Source organism: Corvus cornix, chromosome 3, assembly GCF_000738735.6.
Source record: "Corvus cornix cornix isolate S_Up_H32 chromosome 3, ASM73873v5, whole genome shotgun sequence".
Classification (NCBI taxonomy): Eukaryota; Metazoa; Chordata; class Aves; order Passeriformes; family Corvidae; genus Corvus; species Corvus cornix.
In genome coordinates, this window is record NC_047056.1 from 59,372,669 (window position 1) to 59,393,863 (window position 21,195).

General features: G+C 36.8%; 1 protein-coding gene across 1 annotated transcript in view; it reads right to left on the bottom strand.

Moving 5' to 3' along the window:
- LOC104690606 (ectonucleotide pyrophosphatase/phosphodiesterase family member 3) overlaps positions 1-21,195 on the bottom strand; it is a 37,059-nt gene that overhangs the window by 1,522 nt on the left and 14,342 nt on the right. Inside the window, exons 10-24 of the mRNA XM_010401607.4 lie at positions 20,063-20,128; positions 19,138-19,210; positions 18,563-18,671; positions 18,281-18,409; positions 16,934-16,965; positions 14,095-14,222; positions 12,333-12,399; positions 10,818-10,905; positions 9,891-10,060; positions 9,719-9,779; positions 8,822-8,976; positions 5,284-5,419; positions 4,692-4,769; positions 3,204-3,336; positions 1,482-1,638 (exon numbers count right to left, since the gene is read on the bottom strand). Coding sequence (XP_010399909.2) covers positions 1,482-1,638; positions 3,204-3,336; positions 4,692-4,769; positions 5,284-5,419; positions 8,822-8,976; positions 9,719-9,779; positions 9,891-10,060; positions 10,818-10,905; positions 12,333-12,399; positions 14,095-14,222; positions 16,934-16,965; positions 18,281-18,409; positions 18,563-18,671; positions 19,138-19,210; positions 20,063-20,128 — 1,582 coding nt within the window. The remainder of the gene's footprint in view (positions 1-1,481; positions 1,639-3,203; positions 3,337-4,691; positions 4,770-5,283; positions 5,420-8,821; positions 8,977-9,718; positions 9,780-9,890; positions 10,061-10,817; positions 10,906-12,332; positions 12,400-14,094; positions 14,223-16,933; positions 16,966-18,280; positions 18,410-18,562; positions 18,672-19,137; positions 19,211-20,062; positions 20,129-21,195) is intronic.

A 21,195-nucleotide genomic window follows, 5' to 3' on the forward strand; every position in this document is an offset into this window, starting at 1 on the left:
ACACATAAAAGGCTGCCTGTTGCTCTGTGGCAGTGTTAGGAAGTTACCAGTGTTTCACCTGGTTTGACAGACTAAGGGCCTCCAGTTGGTTAAACTTCTTTCAGGCTTTCCTAGGCATCTTTACAGCCTTGCTTTTAGGGATGTCATTTAAACAGAATCAAATAGATGTCTCTTCTACTCACCTCTCCACTTCCAAAGTGACAGAGAAGAAAAATTATGCTGAAATAGCAAGTGTGACTTTTAACTACAGAATACATGAGTCACGTTTCAAACACACACGTAAGGACAGTTTTAGTTACAGTACAAATTAACTGCACTGCTCAGGTCAGTCAAGCAACAGGCACCTGACAACCCAAAAAAAGTCCTTACAGGAGCTCAGTCTTCATTGCTGGACAGCAACAATAGTTGCTGGTTAGATGGGGAAAACAATGAAAATGTAACCGCTAATCAAGCAAAAATATTATTTTCTCTTCCTTTACTACAAGGGCTTTTTGCAAACAGATGGTAATTTGCTTTTTCATTAACAGTATCTGCTTCTGATGCAAATGATCTGTTAAATGTATATTACTGCAAGAACATGATGAATATAAAGTGTGAAGATATTTGGGGCTTATTGCTAAATTTTAGAAATGACAGTCAATTTCTAAAGTATAAAGCCTAATTCATTAATTATTAGTCAACCCTCAACTACTAAAAAGATCTCACTGGGAAGTTGTGGATTGTCCACACTACAAACGGGGAGACACAGAAGTTGTTGCCAAGTAGGGCAAACTTGCACTGTCTGGAGTTATGAGCTCAAAATTATAAATAAAAACCATCTGTGAGGGCCAGTTCAAGTCTGTGCAGCTGTACTTGTACAATATAGACACTGAGTTAAGGAGCCTTCTGCAACCCAGAGTTTGTGGAATAGACACTCAGCTGCCTCAACAATACATATTAGACTCAGATAGTTTATTTTGTTTGCTACAAGGCATAAGATTTACTCTGTTACTGGTAAACAGAGATTTTATTTAACTCAAGTATGAATTTTAACTGCAGGACCATCGATCCAAATGTCTGCTGTGTAATTTCTCATAGAGGTGGAATAAATGATTGAAGGAATTTTCTAGCAACTGAAGGGAATAACACTCAAAGTCCTCTGATACTTCTGGAGTAAATTTATCCTGCAGTCTTCCATAAAGATATCCCATCTCCCTGTTGCCTGTGCTGCTGTTCTCAGCCCTTCTCAGGTGACAGCATTTCCCAGTCCTTTTATCAAACCTTCCTTTCTTCTTCCTTGCTTCCTATCAGCTCATTAGTTTCCAGCTACCTCTCCTGGAGCTCCTTGATCTTCCGGTGATTGCTTTAACTCTCAGCTCATTCTCAGCTCATGGGGAATGAGTTAATTTAACAGACTCACAAAGATTCTCTGGATGACTAGATTCCAATGAGAATCTGTTCACAAAGTTCATTGGTACACAGGAATGCAGAACTATACTTACAGCACAGCTTTCAGTGTTGTCAGGTCGATGAGGAATGATAAAAGACAAAGCATCCAAGGACCCTGAACAGTTCAGTGGAGTATAGGATGTATTCTTGCAGCTTGTCAGAACCACATAGTAATGGGTTGGGACAGGGATTTTTGTATTGTTTACATACCTACAAAACATTAATTCAGCCATTTATTGAGATATCAAGTATTAAAACCACTGATGCAATTAGAAATTTATAGAATTTATCTCAGCATATATCTTTCAATACTATATGACTTAAATTTCTTTTATAATTGAAAAAAATACTTGATGGGATAGACAGCCTCACCATTTATTTCACAAACAGCCAAATATGCATGGATTACTCTGTGTGCTACAAGCAGTCCCACTGAAACAGGACTGCTTAACATGGTCAATACTCTATTTTGCCAAAGCCAGAGATCCCTACATCTGGAAGAGTCAGGATAGAGCATCATATTTGCCCTTCATCATACTAAGAATTTCAGTGATGAGAATTGGAGGAGAGAGATGAGAAAATTACCTTCTGACTCCTTGCCATTGAGAAATGCCAGAATGGTGATGACTTGGGGCTGTGTGCTCTAGAAACCAGTTTAGGATACTCAACTGAAAATGTCTTTGCTGCCCTTTTCTGACTATTCTGCAAACATGGTCACTCTCGTGTATAAATTGATAAGGAGCTGAATGTTTCCCAAGCTTTTTTGTTCAGTATTGAATAAAACACCATCACTGAAATTATTATACTGCTCTGTATGACTGCCTAACCATGCTGACTAAAACATGATTATTCTAAACTAGAGGCAGCATTATGTGGTCAACTGGGTATTTCAGCATTCTGCTTGGAAGGAAGTTGTAGTCTCCCCTCCCTTCCACCCTTCTACTACGTGGCAGGCTGATTTTCCCATTCTCAAACCATTTTTAACAGATGTGGTCAAGTCTAGCCTGAATAAAACATCTCCAGTGGCAGATTCAACTGTGCAGATTTCCCAGCACCTTTCTACTCCATAAATGCTCTTACTCTCCCCCAAGGCATTTTACCTAATCTAAGCTGTTGTTCTAATTCTGGTTTTATTTCCTTCTGTCCTTATTCACTGACATAAATAATTAGTCTTTATCTTTTATGTGTACCTCGAACATGTCAGATGTTGAAGTGAGCTGTGTAAGCCATAGCTATGCAAAGGTACCTCTCAGGAATGTTACATTTGCATTCCCAGTTACACTATTCAGTGAAGGCAAACACACAAATCTGACCTTTGGTAAAATACATCCATTTGAGACAATAGGAAGTGAGTGAGTGAGTGAGTGAGTGAGTGAGTGAGTGAGCCCAACAAGCAAGTGAGAAAATTATGCTTAAGCATGTCTTCGCAGGTTTAAATGTCATCTATTTTCTCAGCATTTCTGTTGCAGAGGCCCATAATCTAAAATCTAGGCATAATCTTGGGAAACTAATCACTAGTAATCACTAATCACTGTGCATGCATATAGAGATACACATGTTACTGCACAGCTTTTTTACTTGGACTTCAACTTCTATGGTACTGTATCTGTTTGCAAGAGCATTTCCTGTTGTATAAGTAATAGTGGATGTAGGATTACAAATAGAATACTCCATTATCCATGATACTTGTTTCTTGGTCTTTTCAAATAATAATTTTTGTGGAAACACAGAGGAAATCACATAGAGTTTGACTTCTGACTTTTCCATGTACTTACTGCTTAATTTCATCAGGGCTGTCAAAATGGCCATCATAATTGTAATCGAACACTGGTCCACTTATAACATTTACCCCATTCCTTTCTCTAGCATACTTCTGAAGAAGCACATTATGGAAATAGTCCCATATGTCTGCCATAAAAAGAAAATAAAAGCAAAATTAATATAAATTTCAAGTAATTTCACCACTGAAGAAAAATAGTGTGTGTTTTCCCTGTAGATTAATAATAAAAAGTTCAGAACTAAACTGCCCATAAAATCAGCTCTTTTTTACACAAAATTTGGATTTCATCAGAAGGGACATACTCTCACCTGCCATTGAAAGAGGCATGGTAAATGCTACTATAGTCCTGCAAAGCAAATTCCACTACTGGAGTGTATAATGATTCAATCTAAAGCTGAAGCTACAAACCTACAGCTGAGAGGTCATTAATTTCTGGCTGATCTGCCTGTACCTGCAGTGTGCCAAATAGTAGGAACTGACCTAATGGTTTTGTGAGAGGAATATTCACCACCTGAGAGTTAGTTTCACTGTACTGAACTCATATCAAACATCACTAGACAATATGGCTTATTTCACAGATGTCATTCCAGAAAATACAATTCGGATACAAGCTAGTGAGACTATTCCAATATTTACAACTGGCATGGCAAAAAAACCTGATGGGTTTGGGGCATTGAGGGCATCTCCTATTGATTTACCTGTTGTTTATGGTCTACGGTAACTTCTTGTAGTTTTCCTTGAAAAATTGGATCTTTCACAGTCTTTGATTTACTTGGAAGATTAAAGACACTGAGGTCTTCTGGATATCTATTTTTTTACATGAGTGAATGAATAAATGAGGTCTGAATGTATTAGAAAGATAGTTACATAATTGGGTTTTTTCCACCTTTTTCCTTACATAATTCCTCTTTTTATCCATTTTCTAAGAAAATGAGCCTAGGCCCAACAGTAAAACAGAATCACAAGCAGTTAGAGAAAATTTCTCCTCTGTGATTGCAAACAAATGTGAGTCGGGCTGGATGGGAAGAGTTAATTTAGCTTACCACACTTGCATAATAAAAAGATCTATTATAGAAAGAGTATTGCAAAATTAATATCATTGAGGTCTTCTCTTATGATTTTGCAAAAAGAAAAAATACCATTTTCATTCACCTTGAATTTTCCCAAGGGAAATTTTTATGAGAGTTTCATGGCTAGCATTTCATGTTAGGACAGCACAGAGGAGATGAAGAGCAAATTCAAAAGCAAACAGGTAAGCAGAGAAAAGCAGAAATCAGATGGGACTATACACAGAAAAAACCCCCATATAAATGTGGTTTTAATTTTTCAAACATCTACTTTTAAGAAGTTTTAAATATATTTTCACAACATCTGGATATACAGCAGGCCATGCATTAATGTTTTAAATTCCTGTGATAGCTTTATCAAATCCAGAACCATAATTACAGAAAATTAATCATAATGAATCAATTTTGCAACCTACCTTTGAAAGCTTTATACATGGGAACAATATTGCTGGTGAGTAAGGCATCATACTGTTCAAGATCAGATGAACTGTAGTCTATATAAAAAGACAAAAATATAAATGAATGGAATACTATACAAAGACAAATTGATTCATGTGTCACTATGAGTTGTAGGTACATGTAATTCAATTACATTTTACATTTGAGCATGAGCGCATGATCCTACTGCAAACATATCTCCAAATTTGTTTGTACAATCTGTTCAATAACTAATAATTATCAAATTTGAAAATAGGAAATGAATATTTATGCAGAGGAAGAGGGACAGCCTTTCCTTCCAGTCCTTTACATCATTCCAACCAGTCTTCATCACATTCAAGTTGTTCCATCTTTTAAAAAAAACTCTTAAATGTTCTAAACCGAAAATATTTAGATACAAGTAGCAGCTGCCCTGCTTTTGGTCCGTCTGCAAACACTGGAAAGCTTTTTCTGCCCAACATGCTGATCCAAAGAAGTTTGTTTTGGTGCTTGAGTATATGTTTAAACATAAACCCACATCCAGCTGATTAAGACTTTCTAAGGTCTCTCTATAAAAAGAACCATGCTCACTGGGAGGATAGAGGAAACTGTGGGTCAGGGTCAGCCCTTCTGGGTAGTCGGAACAATTTTGGCTCCAAGCAACAGGGATTCTAACATCAGGCCGCAGACAGTCTGAAACGGTGGGAGGAAGAGGAGATGTGTTTTCCTGTGAAAAGGAAAAAAAGTATTACACCCACGGCTGTGGCTAAGCCAATGCTTTGTATGGTTTTAACTTTCTAGAATGGACTTCATTGAATCTTCTCCTATTTTCATAGTGAATCAGGTCAATGCAAGTACTGGACACTAATGTTTTCTGGGTAGTGTTTTTCTTCTACTTGTGTTTTTAGGTAATTCAGGGAAATCCTTATGCGCCATGTAAAACTGTAGCAGCAAAATAAGGCTATACCTTAGGCAAAAACAGATTACACATTTGACTCATTCATCACTTTTACATATTTCTGGAAACACAAACTTGATGTCACATCCTCCTGGAAAGCAGCTAGTATATAAAAATTACACTATCACCTCATCTTGGCATCTGAGGATGCAGTTTCTGTAAGAATCTGTGCTGCTAAGATTTACAGATAAAGAATACACAGTAAATTTAGTACATTTTACTGGCTTCACTAACTTCACCAAAGCATGTTAACATGCTAAGATCTGGCCAGAAGTGATTCTGACGAGTATAATTCTTTCTATAACCTTCACTTTTTTTCCTGTAACCTCTTATACACACTTTTTCATAATTTTACAATAACATTAAATCATCTGAATATGCTTTTCCGTGTTTAACTTTTTTTTCTCATCCTCATTTACATGGAACTTATTTTCATTTTGGTAAGAATGGAACGTATTTTGCTTTATACATTTATAAACAGCAGTTAAACATCTAATCTGATTTTCTGTACATTGTTTATTTTGATCAATTAAAACCAAGCAAAAATAAAGAACTGGAATGTTCTTCTCATGCCTTTTTGCACTCCTTGATTTAATTCATTTAGTCACTTATTAGAATTCAAGTAGATGCCATATTATGGTCAGGTTGTACATTAATGGAAAACATATATACCATATGAAATGAAACATAAAAGACGACAAAAGTCTTCCTTTGACTCCTGAACAGATCATGTGGCAAAGAAAAAAAACAAAACACATTCATCACCAATTTGGCTCCTCCTATTTCAGGTCAAAGAACCATAATGTCTCCTGAAGAAAGCAGTTAAAAATGGCTGTGCCTATCCCATCATGAATTGTCTTTTTTAATGCAGATTATTGTTTTTTGATGAGCCTGTAATTAATGTCAAGAAGTATGAGTTATTTGCATTACATGACAGAATTCAAGCATCTGCTGTGGTGTCTTATGTCAAATTCAGTCCCCTTCAGGAGTTCTTGTTTTTTTGCAAGAAAATGTGCCTTCCTCCCTGGCAGATGAGTAAGAAAGAAAACAAATGTCCTTCAATCTTAAATTTTCCTTATTCCTGAGAATACTAAGCAACCAAAACACTATCTGATGCCATTTATTTAAGATCAGCAAGCGTATGGTATTCATCCAGTTTCAAAACTTCCAAATCACACAAAACCAGCAAAACTCCAGCCTGCATACCTAGTTTACTGTTTAAGCACTTCTTTATGTACCCCATCTTACAAATTGTGTAAAGCACTGTACAGGCTGCATCCAAACATAATTAACCCAGGGTGCAATACAAATTCTGTCATTCCCAGGTATTGTTGCCAAATCTTACAATCAAAGGCATTAGCTCTATCTCTGTCCTCACATAGGTGTTGTAATTTACAAAGCCTATTTCTCTCGATTAGCACATGTAATAAAAAATCATAATCTCAGCTTACTGTGCAAGGTAAGTCAGTGTGTGAGCTCTTACACTCAGAGCCTTTCACTGTTGTGTCTCTCACACTATTACAGATGGGATTTATTCTTTCCTATTCTTTCTATAGAAAACATACATCATTGTATTAGAGTCTGCTGTGACCTATATCCTCCAATACTTCAGTCCCAAGCATTCACTGCTTCCCACAACGTTGCACGAACTGCTCTTAGAAACTCCTGCAAAATATGTATTTCTCTTAAGTCAGACATTAAGTTGAGCAGGAACTTTCTTTATACACTTCCCGTGCCTGAAGTTGACCTACAGGAAAGCCAGAGAGGGACTCTTTGCCGAGAACTGTACTGATAAGACAAGGAGTAATGGGTACAAATCAAAAGAGGGGAAATTCAGGTTAGATACTAGGAAGAATTTTTTTCATGTGAGAGTTGTGAGATGCTGGAACAGCTTGCCCAGGGAAGTTGTGGATGCCCCAGCCCTGGCAGTGTTCAAAGACAGGTCTGATAAGGCCTTGAGCAATCTGGTCTAGTGGGAGGTGTCCCTGCCCATGGCAGGGCTGGGTTGGGACTAGATGATCTTTAAGGTCTATTCCAACCCCTTACCATTCTATGATTCTATGATTCTTTGCTAACTGAGAATTTGTTTTTTAACAAAGGAAAATGTCTGAAAATTTATTTGGGTTTTTGAGCTTTTTTTAAGCTCAATATTAAGAAGACTGCAGCTCTGATGGGACTTTTTAATCTTTTAAAAGCAAAATCAGACAAAAAATATGCCCACAATTAACTAGCTTTCATTTGTGTAATGCACTTTCATAGAAAGGTTTAAGGGCAGATCTTCAAATATGAAGTATAAAGAGTCCTTTTGAAATGGACATTTGCTTAAATGACTTTTACCCTTCTTAGGATTGAATTCCTGATCCTTCAACCAGACAGTGAAGAATCAGTAGAAAATATGGAGTGAAACTTTCTGAAATACTAACATTTTAGCAGCAATTACAATAATTTCCTCATATTCGTACTGATAAATAAGAAATCACATAGACATCAATAACAGTCCTCTTCAGACTGAAGAATCAACATAGAAACAGTTTCCACAAGGCAACTTAGAAAAAGGGTCAAATTATAAGGGCAAGTAAGCCCATGAATGTCCATTCATTTAATGACCCTGAAAACTCAAACAATTTATTCCAGAGCCACATACCCTTGAACACTCAGAGGTTCATTCAACTATAATTACACTTTTCAGAAGTGATATCATGTAACAGAGAGCAGACAACATACAGAAATAAGCATTAGTGCAAACTGTCTTGTAGAGTTGCACAAAGGATATTTAATAGGAAAAATATCATGGTACTCATAGGAAAGCTTGAAATTCTGATTTGGAAAATCACACCCTGCTTTTCCACAGGAACTGACAGGCAAGGGGACCATTGTCTTGACAGCATATCCCTTTTACAGAACAGGCTTAATAGAACCAGCAGCTCTATTCTCCTATCTCTTTTGTGTCCCTAACAAATGGTAATTGCCACTTTCCCAAACTATATTTTAAGATAGCTGAAATTTAAATGATATCAAAGACACTTTTTCAGACACAAAAGCCTTAGTCACATGACATCCACCAGCCCTTAAACAGGGTTCCTGATGAATTCCACATTTTTAATCCATTAGATCCCATATTTAAGAGTAGATATTTGATAGATAGTAGATATTTGATATTTGATAACCTACAGGCTTATCCACAGTGTAGGCAGTCCACAGCGGCATCCAGATATCATAGCTGTATCCACTCACATACTGACGATGGGAAAGGAGGCAGTAGACATTTTCCTTCTGAAGAACTTTGGGTCTCCCATATGGCAAATGAGATGAGCTTGCCTTGTTAACTAAAAGTTAAATAATAATTATCAATTTATTCTTCTATAACATTTGGGATGGCACAAAGGGTTAAGAAAAATTGTCAATTAAACTTCAGAAAATACAAGTAGATCCAACAGTAAACCTGGTCATGTGGTTCTTTAGGCTTATAAGTAGAATAAAAAATGTAGAAAATAGTTTTCATATTATGTTTAATGTACAAAAGTCAATATATCAGCTTAGCAAATTCTTGTTTCTTTGAAATTTCATACCAATGTAAATATTTTGAACTTATCTTACCAAGTGGAGGTGAAATTTACATCTTATTTGACTAGGAGGCATTACAGTGTTTCCCAAAATTTCCAGAAACACCATTAAAAAAAAGCAGAAAGAAGTATCTATGAGAATTTTTGATCAGAGAAAGGCAAAGTAATGCGTGCAGGGTAAGGAACAAGAGTTATGGCACATAGCCTGACAGTGCTCAGATTTTCTCCAAGACCATTGAAATCCGTATGGTGTTTTCCAAAATTTTAATGGGACTCAAATCCTATTCTTATACATACATGAGGCTTTAACAGAGCTCCTTAGCATTTTTTAAAGAAATGCAATGGAAAAATAAAAAAAACAAAATTGTGCTCCTGACCTGATTTTCCTACTTCACTTTCAATTGTAATTAACGTTGCAAAAATTCCCACTGGAACCAGTGATATAAAGTATAAACCAGGTGCAGATTTAAAAATACTGCTGCCCTCTTCATTTTTTGCTACTTACTTTCTTCTGCGGTGAGATTTAACCTCTTGTTTAGCAGTACTTCTTGTGACGCATTTGAGATCTGTAAAATAAAAGAGAATTGCTCAAAATGAGTCCACTGCTTAGAAAAAAACAAAGCAAGCAGAACACACTTGACAGAGATGATTAAAAGATGCCAGAAACCCCTATTTACTTGTGTGCAATTGCATCCCAGGTCATCTGCAGGAGCCAGATTGGAAACTGGACATGAATAGGGAGATGAGACTTCCCTTGGATGTGAAGGATTGTAAAAAGGTTTCTTTAAGAGGTGATTCAAGCTGCCATGTGTTCCATTGTTTTGTGCTGGTACTATCTGCAACAAATCTGTTGAAACATTTGAAATTTGTAAACATATTTTAAGACTAAAATGGTATTTTAAAAAGTCATTCTCTTTCCAATTCTACTCATTTCCTAGTCATTTTAAATGTAGAAGAAATAGCTTATTCCATTATTTAAAGTATTATGGTAACTACTCCCACCAACTTGCAAATTTCTAGGTCTGAAGGTTCTTTGCTATCTTCCACTGCATCAAGATTTAGTCATTATAGATTTGAGTACTGCTGATACAGTTTTATACACTGTCATAACATTCATAAGATTAGATGGTCTAATGCAGACTATAAATGTTATTGCAAGTGCATCACATTGCGAAACATTGTAGTAGCCTATTGCACTTTTGTGTGATGCTTTAATCCGTATTTTCTGAGGCACATGCTTCCTAATTGCTCGCTGCTGGGACTGCAATGGTCCATCCTAAGTTATGAGCAAGAGCAGTTGCTCTCTACAAGATTCTTATCCACAATTCCACAGGCATCAGTTTGAGAGCAAACCCATGTGGCAGGTGTGGTTCCCCCTGATTCTTTAATGGAATTCTTCTGCAATCAGAAAAAACCTTCAAAGCAGAACAATTTCTGGCAGTTAATCTCTTAGCACTGTAAAGAAGGCCTAAGAGCATGGCTTCAGTGTTTTGTTTTTGAATGAATTCTCTCAATTTTTAGCTATGCTTCTTTTAGCTCTTACAACACTGGTATTTGAAAACACTAGTAGTTTATCATTAAAGTACTGGATTGTTTCTACTCACCACACATAAGGTTGTAAACCTCAATGTTTTCAAAAGCATCCACTTCTGTTTTCTCTTTAAAGCTTGGGCCATATGCTAAGAATATAGCCTAGAATGTAATAGCAATAATAAAAAAATGGGTTATCTTCAGAAATCCAAATCCAAAACCAATTCAGTTGCACTTTATGAAAACTGAGACAATGGCAAAATATAGTATTTTTACAGTCACAACAGTTAAACATACATGATTGTTCTGGTAAGGAAGGCAAATTTCTACCATTGCACATAATTTGAAGAAAATTGCAAAACAAGAATTCATTTAGCATGATATTTTAAACTGTATCATGAATCTTACTTGGTTTTGGGGTGTTTTTTTACTACCTGCTGCGCTCTGAAGTCTTTGGGTCACTTAAGAGTCTATGTCCATGGCTAAAGAGAGGAGCAGGGAACTGCAGAGGCCCATTCCAAGCTCAGCAGAGACCTGTATCAGTGCCACCAATGGTACAGTGCTGGACAGCCCTTGCTGGAGCCTGCAAGCCTTGTTGCAGAACACTGATAACTATGTACAGTCTCACAGGAGTTTCTACTGCTTTAGGAGCCTCCTGAGCTGCCTGCCAGGAGATACAGGAAACATGACTAAACAGGACAATGATCTGTTCTAAAATAATATTATGTGTCCATAATGGAAAAGGAATTTTTAATTTATTATAGAAAGATGACATTTTGCTCCTTTACTAAAAAAAAAAAAAAAGCCTTGGTTGTGGCACCTCAGTAAGCTTATCCATTATAAAGGTTTCATGGTAACCAGAATTTACCTTTCTTTCCATACAAACATTCACCATATTTCTGATCACTGACATTTGGCTTTAACATTGTTGTAAAGATCTAGAAGAATCTGATTCTTAGGCATGGGACTTAAGAGTGGCATGCTTGATCTTAGTTAAAGGTTCACATCACAGAAAGTACATGAAAAACCAAAAGCTCAAGACCTCAAAATACTTTCACTGTAACCAGAAGTGAAAATGAGATGAAACAGCAACACAGGCTATACTAACATACAGGCTATGCTAATTATTTTTTTGTTCTGGTGATACGATTAACTCTGGTAAGAGAAGCAGAGACAATGAGATTTAACTGATTTGAGCATACAGGCTTTCAGATGCTCAGATGAACTGCCAGAGCCTATGGAGATTTTTTGGTCATTGCCTCAGTGGAAGAATGACAAAACAAAAGAATTAAGTGTCCTGTAGCTAAACATGGTAGACTTGGTTTACAGTAGTCTACCGGTCTCCAAGCAGGTAAGGTAAGCCCAGACTGGTTTTACTACAGGACCCCAAAGAAACAGGCCTTGCACACATTGATGAAAGGCAATACAAATATTTGGACCTAGTATGTGTTAACAGTTTACACATCTTGTTGACAGAAAAGAAAAAGTACACTGCAAAAACTATCATTATTCTGTATTCTGGTGAGTTACCTGGCACATCATGATTTTGTATATAAGAAAGTGCAAGACTTGAATAGAAATCATCCTACCTCCATACTTTTAAATTCGTTGTCATAGCCATGGTTACCTCCATCACAATATGTGTAACTTGCATCCCTAAGGAGAAACCATCACAGAGTATAAATAAAAATGACACAAATAGAAGCACTTAGTAACAGTCATTGTGGCTCAGAGACACAATCATTCCTTAAGAACTGACTCTGCCATCATACTGCAGTACTTATGGTTCATCACTGTTCACTTCTATGAAGATCTCTTTCTCCTTTAACAGAAATTGCTGTGGGCAGTAATAAATTATCCTAGATGGATATGAGTGTACAGTGAAACAATGTTTTCAAAATAAATTGAAAAAATTGCTATTTTTGAACTGAAGCCTTTGCCTAGCTACAAGTTGCAGAACAAGTGTAATCTGTTTAGGAAGAATTCTTAGTTACACCCATTTAACAGAAAACTTACCATGGGAAAACTCTGCTGTTAGCCTCTGTGGAATAATATGAATATGACTGCAAGAGAATTTGCCTTACACGACAGTGCATTTTCATCATGGATTCTGAAGGGTAAAGAGACATGTGGATAATGTGGGCTTGGGTTACAGAATTAATAACTAATGTCAGAATACTCTGACATAGTGACTAAACCTTATTTTTATCTACCCATTGCTGAGACACATGGAAGAATAAAGAGACAGTCACTCCATGCCAATTCAATGCACAGTTGTCAAGTGCATGTATCCTGCTTTCAGAGGCTCAAGAACATTTGAGCACAGTTTAAAATAGGGTGATGATAAGACTTTTTCAGGGCACATTTCTTTTTGAATGTCCTGGACAATTATTTGGCTACACCAAAACAAACAATCAAGTTGCATATTCATTTAGATCAGGCATTTTCTAATGTTTTAGCAGTCTTGAAATTCCAAGTTGGATCTCGCTTCTCCTGCAGCAATACTGTAGCTCAGTAAATACAGTATTGCTGCAAACACTACAGATGTCTGTATTGAGTTTTCAAAGCCTCAGGTCTAAGCCTTGTCTGAACTGCTCTTGACTTACTCAGAGTTATTTTTTTAATGTTTCACTCTTGCAGCAATTTTTTGTAATGACCAGGTAGTTATGTCTAATTTTTTACCTTTTCAGCTTATCTTTGCGTGATAATGCAAGTACACCTAACACATGTAGAGTGCACCATGTCTACTGAACTGAGATGTAATGTTAACTTGCAGGCTAGTGAAGAATGGGCAAGCTGTACTGTTAGCATGCATATAGGAAGAACCCCACTGCAATCACAGAGTGAGGAAGCAGAAACTTCAACATCCTATTCTTCCTGATGAAGGACTCCTAATGCTGATCATTGGCCATATCCACACGTGCACCAGACTAAAGCAATCAGCCTTAGAGAAGGGCAGTTGAGGGGTGGTGACTGCAATGCCAAGAAAAGGGCTAAATATGGGAATACCTTGTGTAAAAATCTTACATTATTGTTTGCACTATTTTTGAGAATTTTTCCATTAGGTAGTATCAATTTTTTTTCTTTTAAATGTTTTTTTCTTTTGGTAAAAACTTGATGTGGAGCAATGATGATTCTTGTATTAGACTGTTAAGTTTTGAATCACACTAATTCTTGGGCTTTTTTTCTATGAGGCATGTTTCCTTTTTACACAGTATGATTTTAACTGTAACAAACATGGAAATGTAACAAGTCTAAAGCACAACAGGAAATGAAGCATCTGTGAAGGAAATTAAAGGGATGAGAGTGGGATTAAAAAAAATAGCATAACAATCACACAAATTATGTTACCTCACAGCCAGCCACTGTCGATCCACCAAAAGATGAACTTTATCAATACGAATGTTGTTAGCATAGTGGAACCGTTTGGGCAGGTCAGGAGTCAGATAGGGCTTGAAGTGCTGAGGGGATCTTCTGCACTGTGCCAGAGGAAAGAGTCCAGTCACGAGTTTCGCTCAGCTTCAAAAACCGTCCATCATTCAAAATTATCACAAACATCTCAGTGACAGGAATGCAAGCACAAAGCCCATTATTCACAGACAGCTTCTCGGATGACCTGTAGATGTCATTTTTGGCCCCAGAAGCAATGCAAGGAAAAGCAACACTTTTTTGGAACTCTTCGAAAATACACTACATACAATATATATAGCAAGTCCACAAATACTGTGGTAAAAGTACACCTAAGGCTGGAAGATACTCAGTAGAAATATTTAGTCTCTATTTCTGTAATAATGTCATTGGTATCTAGTTGATAAGATCACACTTTACAAGAGAAAGTTCCCTGGAAGTTTATTTCTGCCACCTTCAGTCACTTTACAATAAGTAACAAAGCAAGCCAACTATACACAATGGGGCAGTCTAGGGTTTTAGCTGCAAGCCTGAACACGTAAATGTCCATTGCTCAGCTGTTAGCTAAAGGTCTTCGCTTTTACACCGACATTTAGTGTGTTAATATAACCCTTGCATTAGCAGGCGTGCCATGGAAGAGCTTGGAATTGCGAGCCTGATGATAACCATAGGGGATACTGCAAAGACCTAACTATATATGGCCATTAGAAGCCATTCCAGCTGGCTGCAAGCATCATGGCAACATTTCAGAAGTGTTGCTCCTGATCAGGCATCCAGCACTGGGATAACCCAGAATATCTGAAATGCTAAGGGAAGAGCTGCTAGGAAGCTGGGTAGGCCACAGAAGTGGACCTGTTTTACCACATAGGCTGTGCAAACTATACCATGCCTGGGGTCTGATCTGACATCTTCACTTCTAAGTACTAGAATTGTATGCACTGCACAGGATGCAGACTTTAAGATGTGACATGAGAGTAACCATGCCTCAATAGTCATCAAAGAAGCACAGAGGAATCCAGAAACATGAAAAATAAGGATTCAATGTGTTTGCTAGCCCAGAAGAAGAGGTCTAATTAAAAGGAAAAATAGAGAAAATCAACATATGCCTTTTATGTCTATTCATTAGCAATTAATATACAACACACAACTCCCTTCTCTGCAAAAAGCACTCATTCTAGTAACTTGACAGGGACAAAGTACACTAACCATTTATGAAGAGAAAAGGAAGGAGGACACGTCCTTACACCAGGCTATTCCCATAAGGCATGAGATGTCACATCTCTGTAACTATTAGCTATTAGCAGTAGAAGTTTCAGCTGAGCTTGAGAACATGCAAATTGTGATATTCCCATCATACCATGCTCTTTGATATGACAGACTCCATATCATACAGCAAGGTAGGGGATGTAGCACTGAGAAAGCGCCTTCAGCTATTTCCAGCCATTGAGCCTACTCCCGCATGTTCAACAGGTTAAAGGAAGACCTCTAGTGGTGATTTATCAGAAACATACCCATATGGGAGTCCAGAATTTTTACAAACTGAAAGCATTTTTCCTAAATATACCACAACACCTGTCTACTACTTAGCCCAGGACAAGCCACAGAATAGAAAACAAACTGGCAATGAAGAGAAGAAGGGGGAGTTATGACAACACACTGAGAGCAAGCAGTTTAAATATTTAACTCACTGTAAATTGTAAAAGGAAAGAAATACAAAAAGACAACTGTCCTACAAGATTTTTAGTTTGTCCAGCACATTCATCCCACGTGTATTAATGTATATGTTGGACACAACAACAACAACAAAAAAGGCAGTAAATTATCTGTCTAAAAAAGTGTAAGGAAAAAACATGCACTGTCACATCTTAACACCTTTCAGTAAAAGAAATAGGTTTGGTCTTCCTTTGGTTTGCACTCCGCTCTGCATTTCTTTGTTTGTATCCTTCGGAACTCAGCTGTCAAAGTGTACCCACATGGGAGACACGGGCAAGCTTGGATGTGCCCTCAAGTGCTACATCCACTCAGCATGGCTTAGTTCCAAGCAGAACTACCAGTACAGGACCCTGTGGTGGTGCAGCATACATAAAAGCACTGCAAGTATTTCAGTGATATGTCAAAAGATCCTAAGAGAGTCATACTGCCTGATGCCAAAGGCCCATCTTGCCTAGTACTCTGTTTCAAAGCAGATCTCCAAAACTTCCAGAATCAGACACTTAGAGAAAGTGTGTAAGAACAAGCCAAGTATTGAATGAAGCTTCTTTCTTGTACCTGTTTAGTTTCACCTAGGCTTCAGGGACTTTTAAAGTCAGGTGTTCCTTGTGGATCAGGTTTAAAAGCCCTTACAGGGCTGCCCTGCATTAATGTCTCTAAAATTCCCCCTTTCTATTTCTACTTCCAGCCTCTACAACACTTCATGGCAATGTGCTCTACAATGTCATTACCTGTTGTGTGGAAAAGTTACTTTAGCTTAGCCTGAGTGCAGCACTTGTGGTTCAGCGCTAACAGATGCCTGTTGTCTAAAGCATCTCTGTGCTGTATTCTGTTCTACCATGAAGATACACCCTGGTTTCTCCCCCTGAAGTCAGCCACTTCTCTTTCAAAGTGAAGTAAGTACCTTTATGCATCATCTTTGAACAACTTCCAGAACTGCCTCCCATGGCACACTGGAGTCAGTACACTATTCAAACTGGCACCATAGTTCCATTTTTTTACAAACTGTGTTTTTTCATCAGATTCCTATTAAGAGTAGCTATGAGTAAAACTTACGAGAATATTTACTCACTGTGAGGTTTTTAACGATTCCTTCTGAGTCAACTGTTAAAAAGAAAAGATGGATTAATATACATTTGAACAGCTGAAGGACAAAGCCTCATGAGAAAAAACTTAAACACACTTTTTGTCTATAAAATTTTCCTTATTAGCTTGTGAAGACTGTGTCAACTATAGCCTTCCACAGGTAGGAATGTTACATTTCTAATGGTCACTGCCTGTAAGTGTGCCTGTGGAAGTAACTAGAACTTTGGGTACATCAAGATAGACTGTAGAAAACTGCCATGGTGATGACTGCCTACACCTAAAGCTGACAGATCACCAGACCCGAGGTTTTTTCTCTCATCTAACCTCAGTTTGAAGTCTAACATTTTTCACATTGAACAGGACCTGGAGCAGTTGTCTTGTATTTCGCTTCCAGCAACAGTCACAGAGAAAATTTCAGTCTATCTTGGTATCTTCACCTCGCACATTTTGAAAGAGTGATTTAACCATTTGACATTAACTTTCTATAAAGCAAATCTGAGCACTTCATGGAAGGAAAATTCCTACAGAAAATCTAAGACTATTAGAGGAAATGAGTCAACAATTTTATTGAGACTGAGACACACAAAAAACATGACCATTCTTTCCGCAGCTCATTACTCTGATTTTATCTGACTTAAACCAAAGAAAGTCTGCTTTATATCATAAAAATATTGTGCCTTCAACTATAAGTACAATTCTAAAATATGAATAAAAAGTACAATGAGATCCCAGCTCTTATTTGCAACCTGCAGTAACTATGCCTCTTACAATACCTCTCCATTCTTTTCCCTGATACAGAAAGTTCTGGGATTTTTTTTCCAGTCTGGTAGCATGGTATCTATTTCAAGTCAGAGTTAGCTCACATGGTTTCAATTTTCTGTTCTTTTGAGATATTAGCTGAAGGGCTTAACCAAGGCTTAGATTCCACTGTGCTAAGGTTCAGATTCTGTAACTTTGTACACACAGTTAGAAATACTGCTTCAAAAAGACTGACTCTGTCAATGTTGCACAAGAAATCTGTGAAGAGCCATACACTTATGAAAGCCCTGAACTCCAGTCCCAAACAATAAAACTACCTTTACTTCATCTTTCCATGCCAAAAAAACACAAATCAGAGTCTGCAATGATCTTTTCTAACCTTCATCCAAATTTCATCTAAAGTGGTCATTCTTGGAAAAAAAAAACCCAAACAACTTCCATGGATGTTGAAGCCAAGTTAAGGGAAACAGAAAGCTGTTCACTCTGCTGATCACTACTGATTATCCATTTCCTTATTTATTTATTTATTTCCTGCTATATTGATTGTTCAATCCCAGGATTGGTCTACACTTACAGGTAAAATAGTCCTTTGGAACATTACGTGCTCGAATGCGAGCTGCAGGCCCAGCATACATGTAGAAATCCACCGTTTTGAAGTAATTGGTCATATACTCTAACTGCTTGCAGTAGGTCTTCTCCATCCCTAAAGGGCAACATAGAAACAGCCATCTTTTTTATGGCAATGAAGATAAAGTGAATTATAAAATGGATTAACACTACTAAGCCCACATATTGCACAGAGGAAGAAAACAGTGACTCAGTAAAATTAGATTGAAAAATTAAGTATGTACATTACCATGATCAGCTAAAACAATGAGGTTTACACACTTGTGCAGGTTTCTTTGTTTAAGTCCGTCCATGAGCATCCCCAGTGCTTGATCTGCTGCCTGTAAGGCTTTGATTACCTGTGAGATAAACCAGCTACAACTAAGATCCTTAAAGGTTTAATGTTTTGACTTCACGCAAGTAAAAATGTAATATTTTTGGGTTACATATTAGCAAACATTGAAGTACAATGTTATGAATAAATAAAAGACAGCTCTGAGGATTTGCCAGGCCACATGCCTCTAAATATCACTTTGTAATATAATTAAAGTTCAGTCTAAATATAAATATTAATATTTTTTCTAACAGTATGATCTGAAATGATTTTCTGCCATTCTGTTTGGTTTATGGGTCTTTTGATTCACACACAGTGTTGGAATCATAACAATGGGCTCAAACACAAGCACAAGTTCTTAATAAAAATCATAAAACAGTCATGGCATTTTTTCACCTACTATCCTTCTCAGGTCTATAAACTGGTTAAATTTCTAGTACAACACCATTTTTAGTCCAATTAAGTATAAGAAAAATATAGAAACTACTTACACCAGCACTAACTGGTCCAAATGAATGTCCAGAAGAATCTGGTTCTTCAATATATAAAGTGTATAAATGAGGCCTTGAGTTAGAAATAAGTAAGAATGGAACACTATGAGAATTTAGAGGCAGCATTTGAAAAGCAATATTAAATGACATTTTAAAAGTATTATAAATAACCTCTTTAAACCTTGATAAAAGTCCATACAGCAAATATAAGCATTCAGCTTCCTCTGAGATCTGTAATTAATCAACATGGGCCCTTTGAAGTTACAATTTCAGTAACATAATCCGGTGTTTTTTATGGGTACCCAGAAATCACTTCGGAAAAATTCAAGATCTCAAACACCAGAGCAAACAATCGTTTCTGAGATGTAAATGGAACTACCATGTGAAATAGCTCTTCCTGACTATGCAGTGAGGCTCAAGAGAGCACATCCCAACTGCAAATACATTAGGACTTTATTAGCAAATCATCGTATAAAAGATTTCATTTCTTTATATGTCACAAAGTTAACATCATGATCAGCACTGACATTTACTTTTTATCCTGAATTACTTACTGCAATTACTTTCATGTATTTAACATTTCTTGTGCAATAGCCTTCCTATGAAATCTTTCATCCATATACTTAGACTAGAAACTGAATGTTCAATGTTTCCTACAGGCCATGCACCAAGAAAAAAGACAACCCAATAAGATAAAACTCATACGACAGTATGTCCTGTTCAGATATATGTTCACTTTTTAATCTTTTGTACCTACAGTCTTATCACAGCTATACTTACAGAACAGGCTTAAGTTCAGCAAATAATCATTTGAAATGGTGAGGAAGATTCCATGTTTCACAAACACCGACAGAAATTTCCATTTCTAAGCATTAAAAGCTAAGCTATAGTCTCACAAAGCAGGTAAGGTATTACAAAGTGTTACCTCTCAGGTTGGGCATTATCAAGCCATTTCAGTATTCCTGAAATTCTCTTTTCATATGGAACCGAACTGAAAAGAAGAAAAAAAAATACGATGTTAACAAGACTTTCCATCCACTTCTAATTCCTAGATACAGAGAAAGTGTCCATACTCTAGTCATATATTAAAGTCATAGATCTGGAACTAAGAATGATGCATTTTAACAAGGTACAGTAATTAATTTTATTAGTCCCATTTTTATTTGAATGTAAGTCACTTTAAGTGGCAAATTAGACAGACCCTGATTTTACAAACACAAATCTGTGTTGGTGGGACTACTTGTATATTTATAAATACATGCAAAAAAAGATATTTTAAGTTCAGGAAATAAACTTGAAATACAAGGTAGAATAATTTTTATTCTTTTCAGTATGTATAAGCATTGGATTTTCATATTTTAAAAGTAAGTAATAATCCCATCGAAGTCTTTGTGAGATCATGCTTTGTTTCTGATGAGAGAATTCACCCATTAAATAGCTCTGCTTTCCCTCAAAGTCACGCACAAGCTGTGTGTTAGTTACTTACAGTACTCAGGTGTTTTCTGAGTACCAATCCTACACATCACTGCAAAGTCTGTTATCTATAGAGACTTACAGTTCTATGCTTGCTTTTGATTATCTTTCTAAATGTGAAGAATCATGGGAAATACACTGCAGTCATCACAATCATCAAAAATCTAGAAATAGTTTACTAATATCAATGCCTTCCATAGCAAAACAAACTGCAAGAAACACAAACAGAAAAAAACCCACAACAAAAACAATGTCACAAAAACTATGAAGGCAATTTCACATGTGTAACCTTTGAACGGACTAGAAAAAGCCATACAAGAACTATGATTCAACAGCTGTGTGCACATTACCAAACATGCAAGCAAGGCCAGAGGAAATTGATTTAGAGCCCCTCTGCCTTCAGTAGCTTCCCTATCCAGCATTCTCTCTTCAATTAATTTCTGTCTCCCATAGCCTCTTGCCATGGCTTCCTAGTTTGTGTTCACTGTCTTAGGGTATAGGTTATCTGTAAGCTTATTGTCAACTGCAAGTATTTTTAAAGAGCTACATAATATCTGTTGATTTTATTCATGGAAATATGGCAAT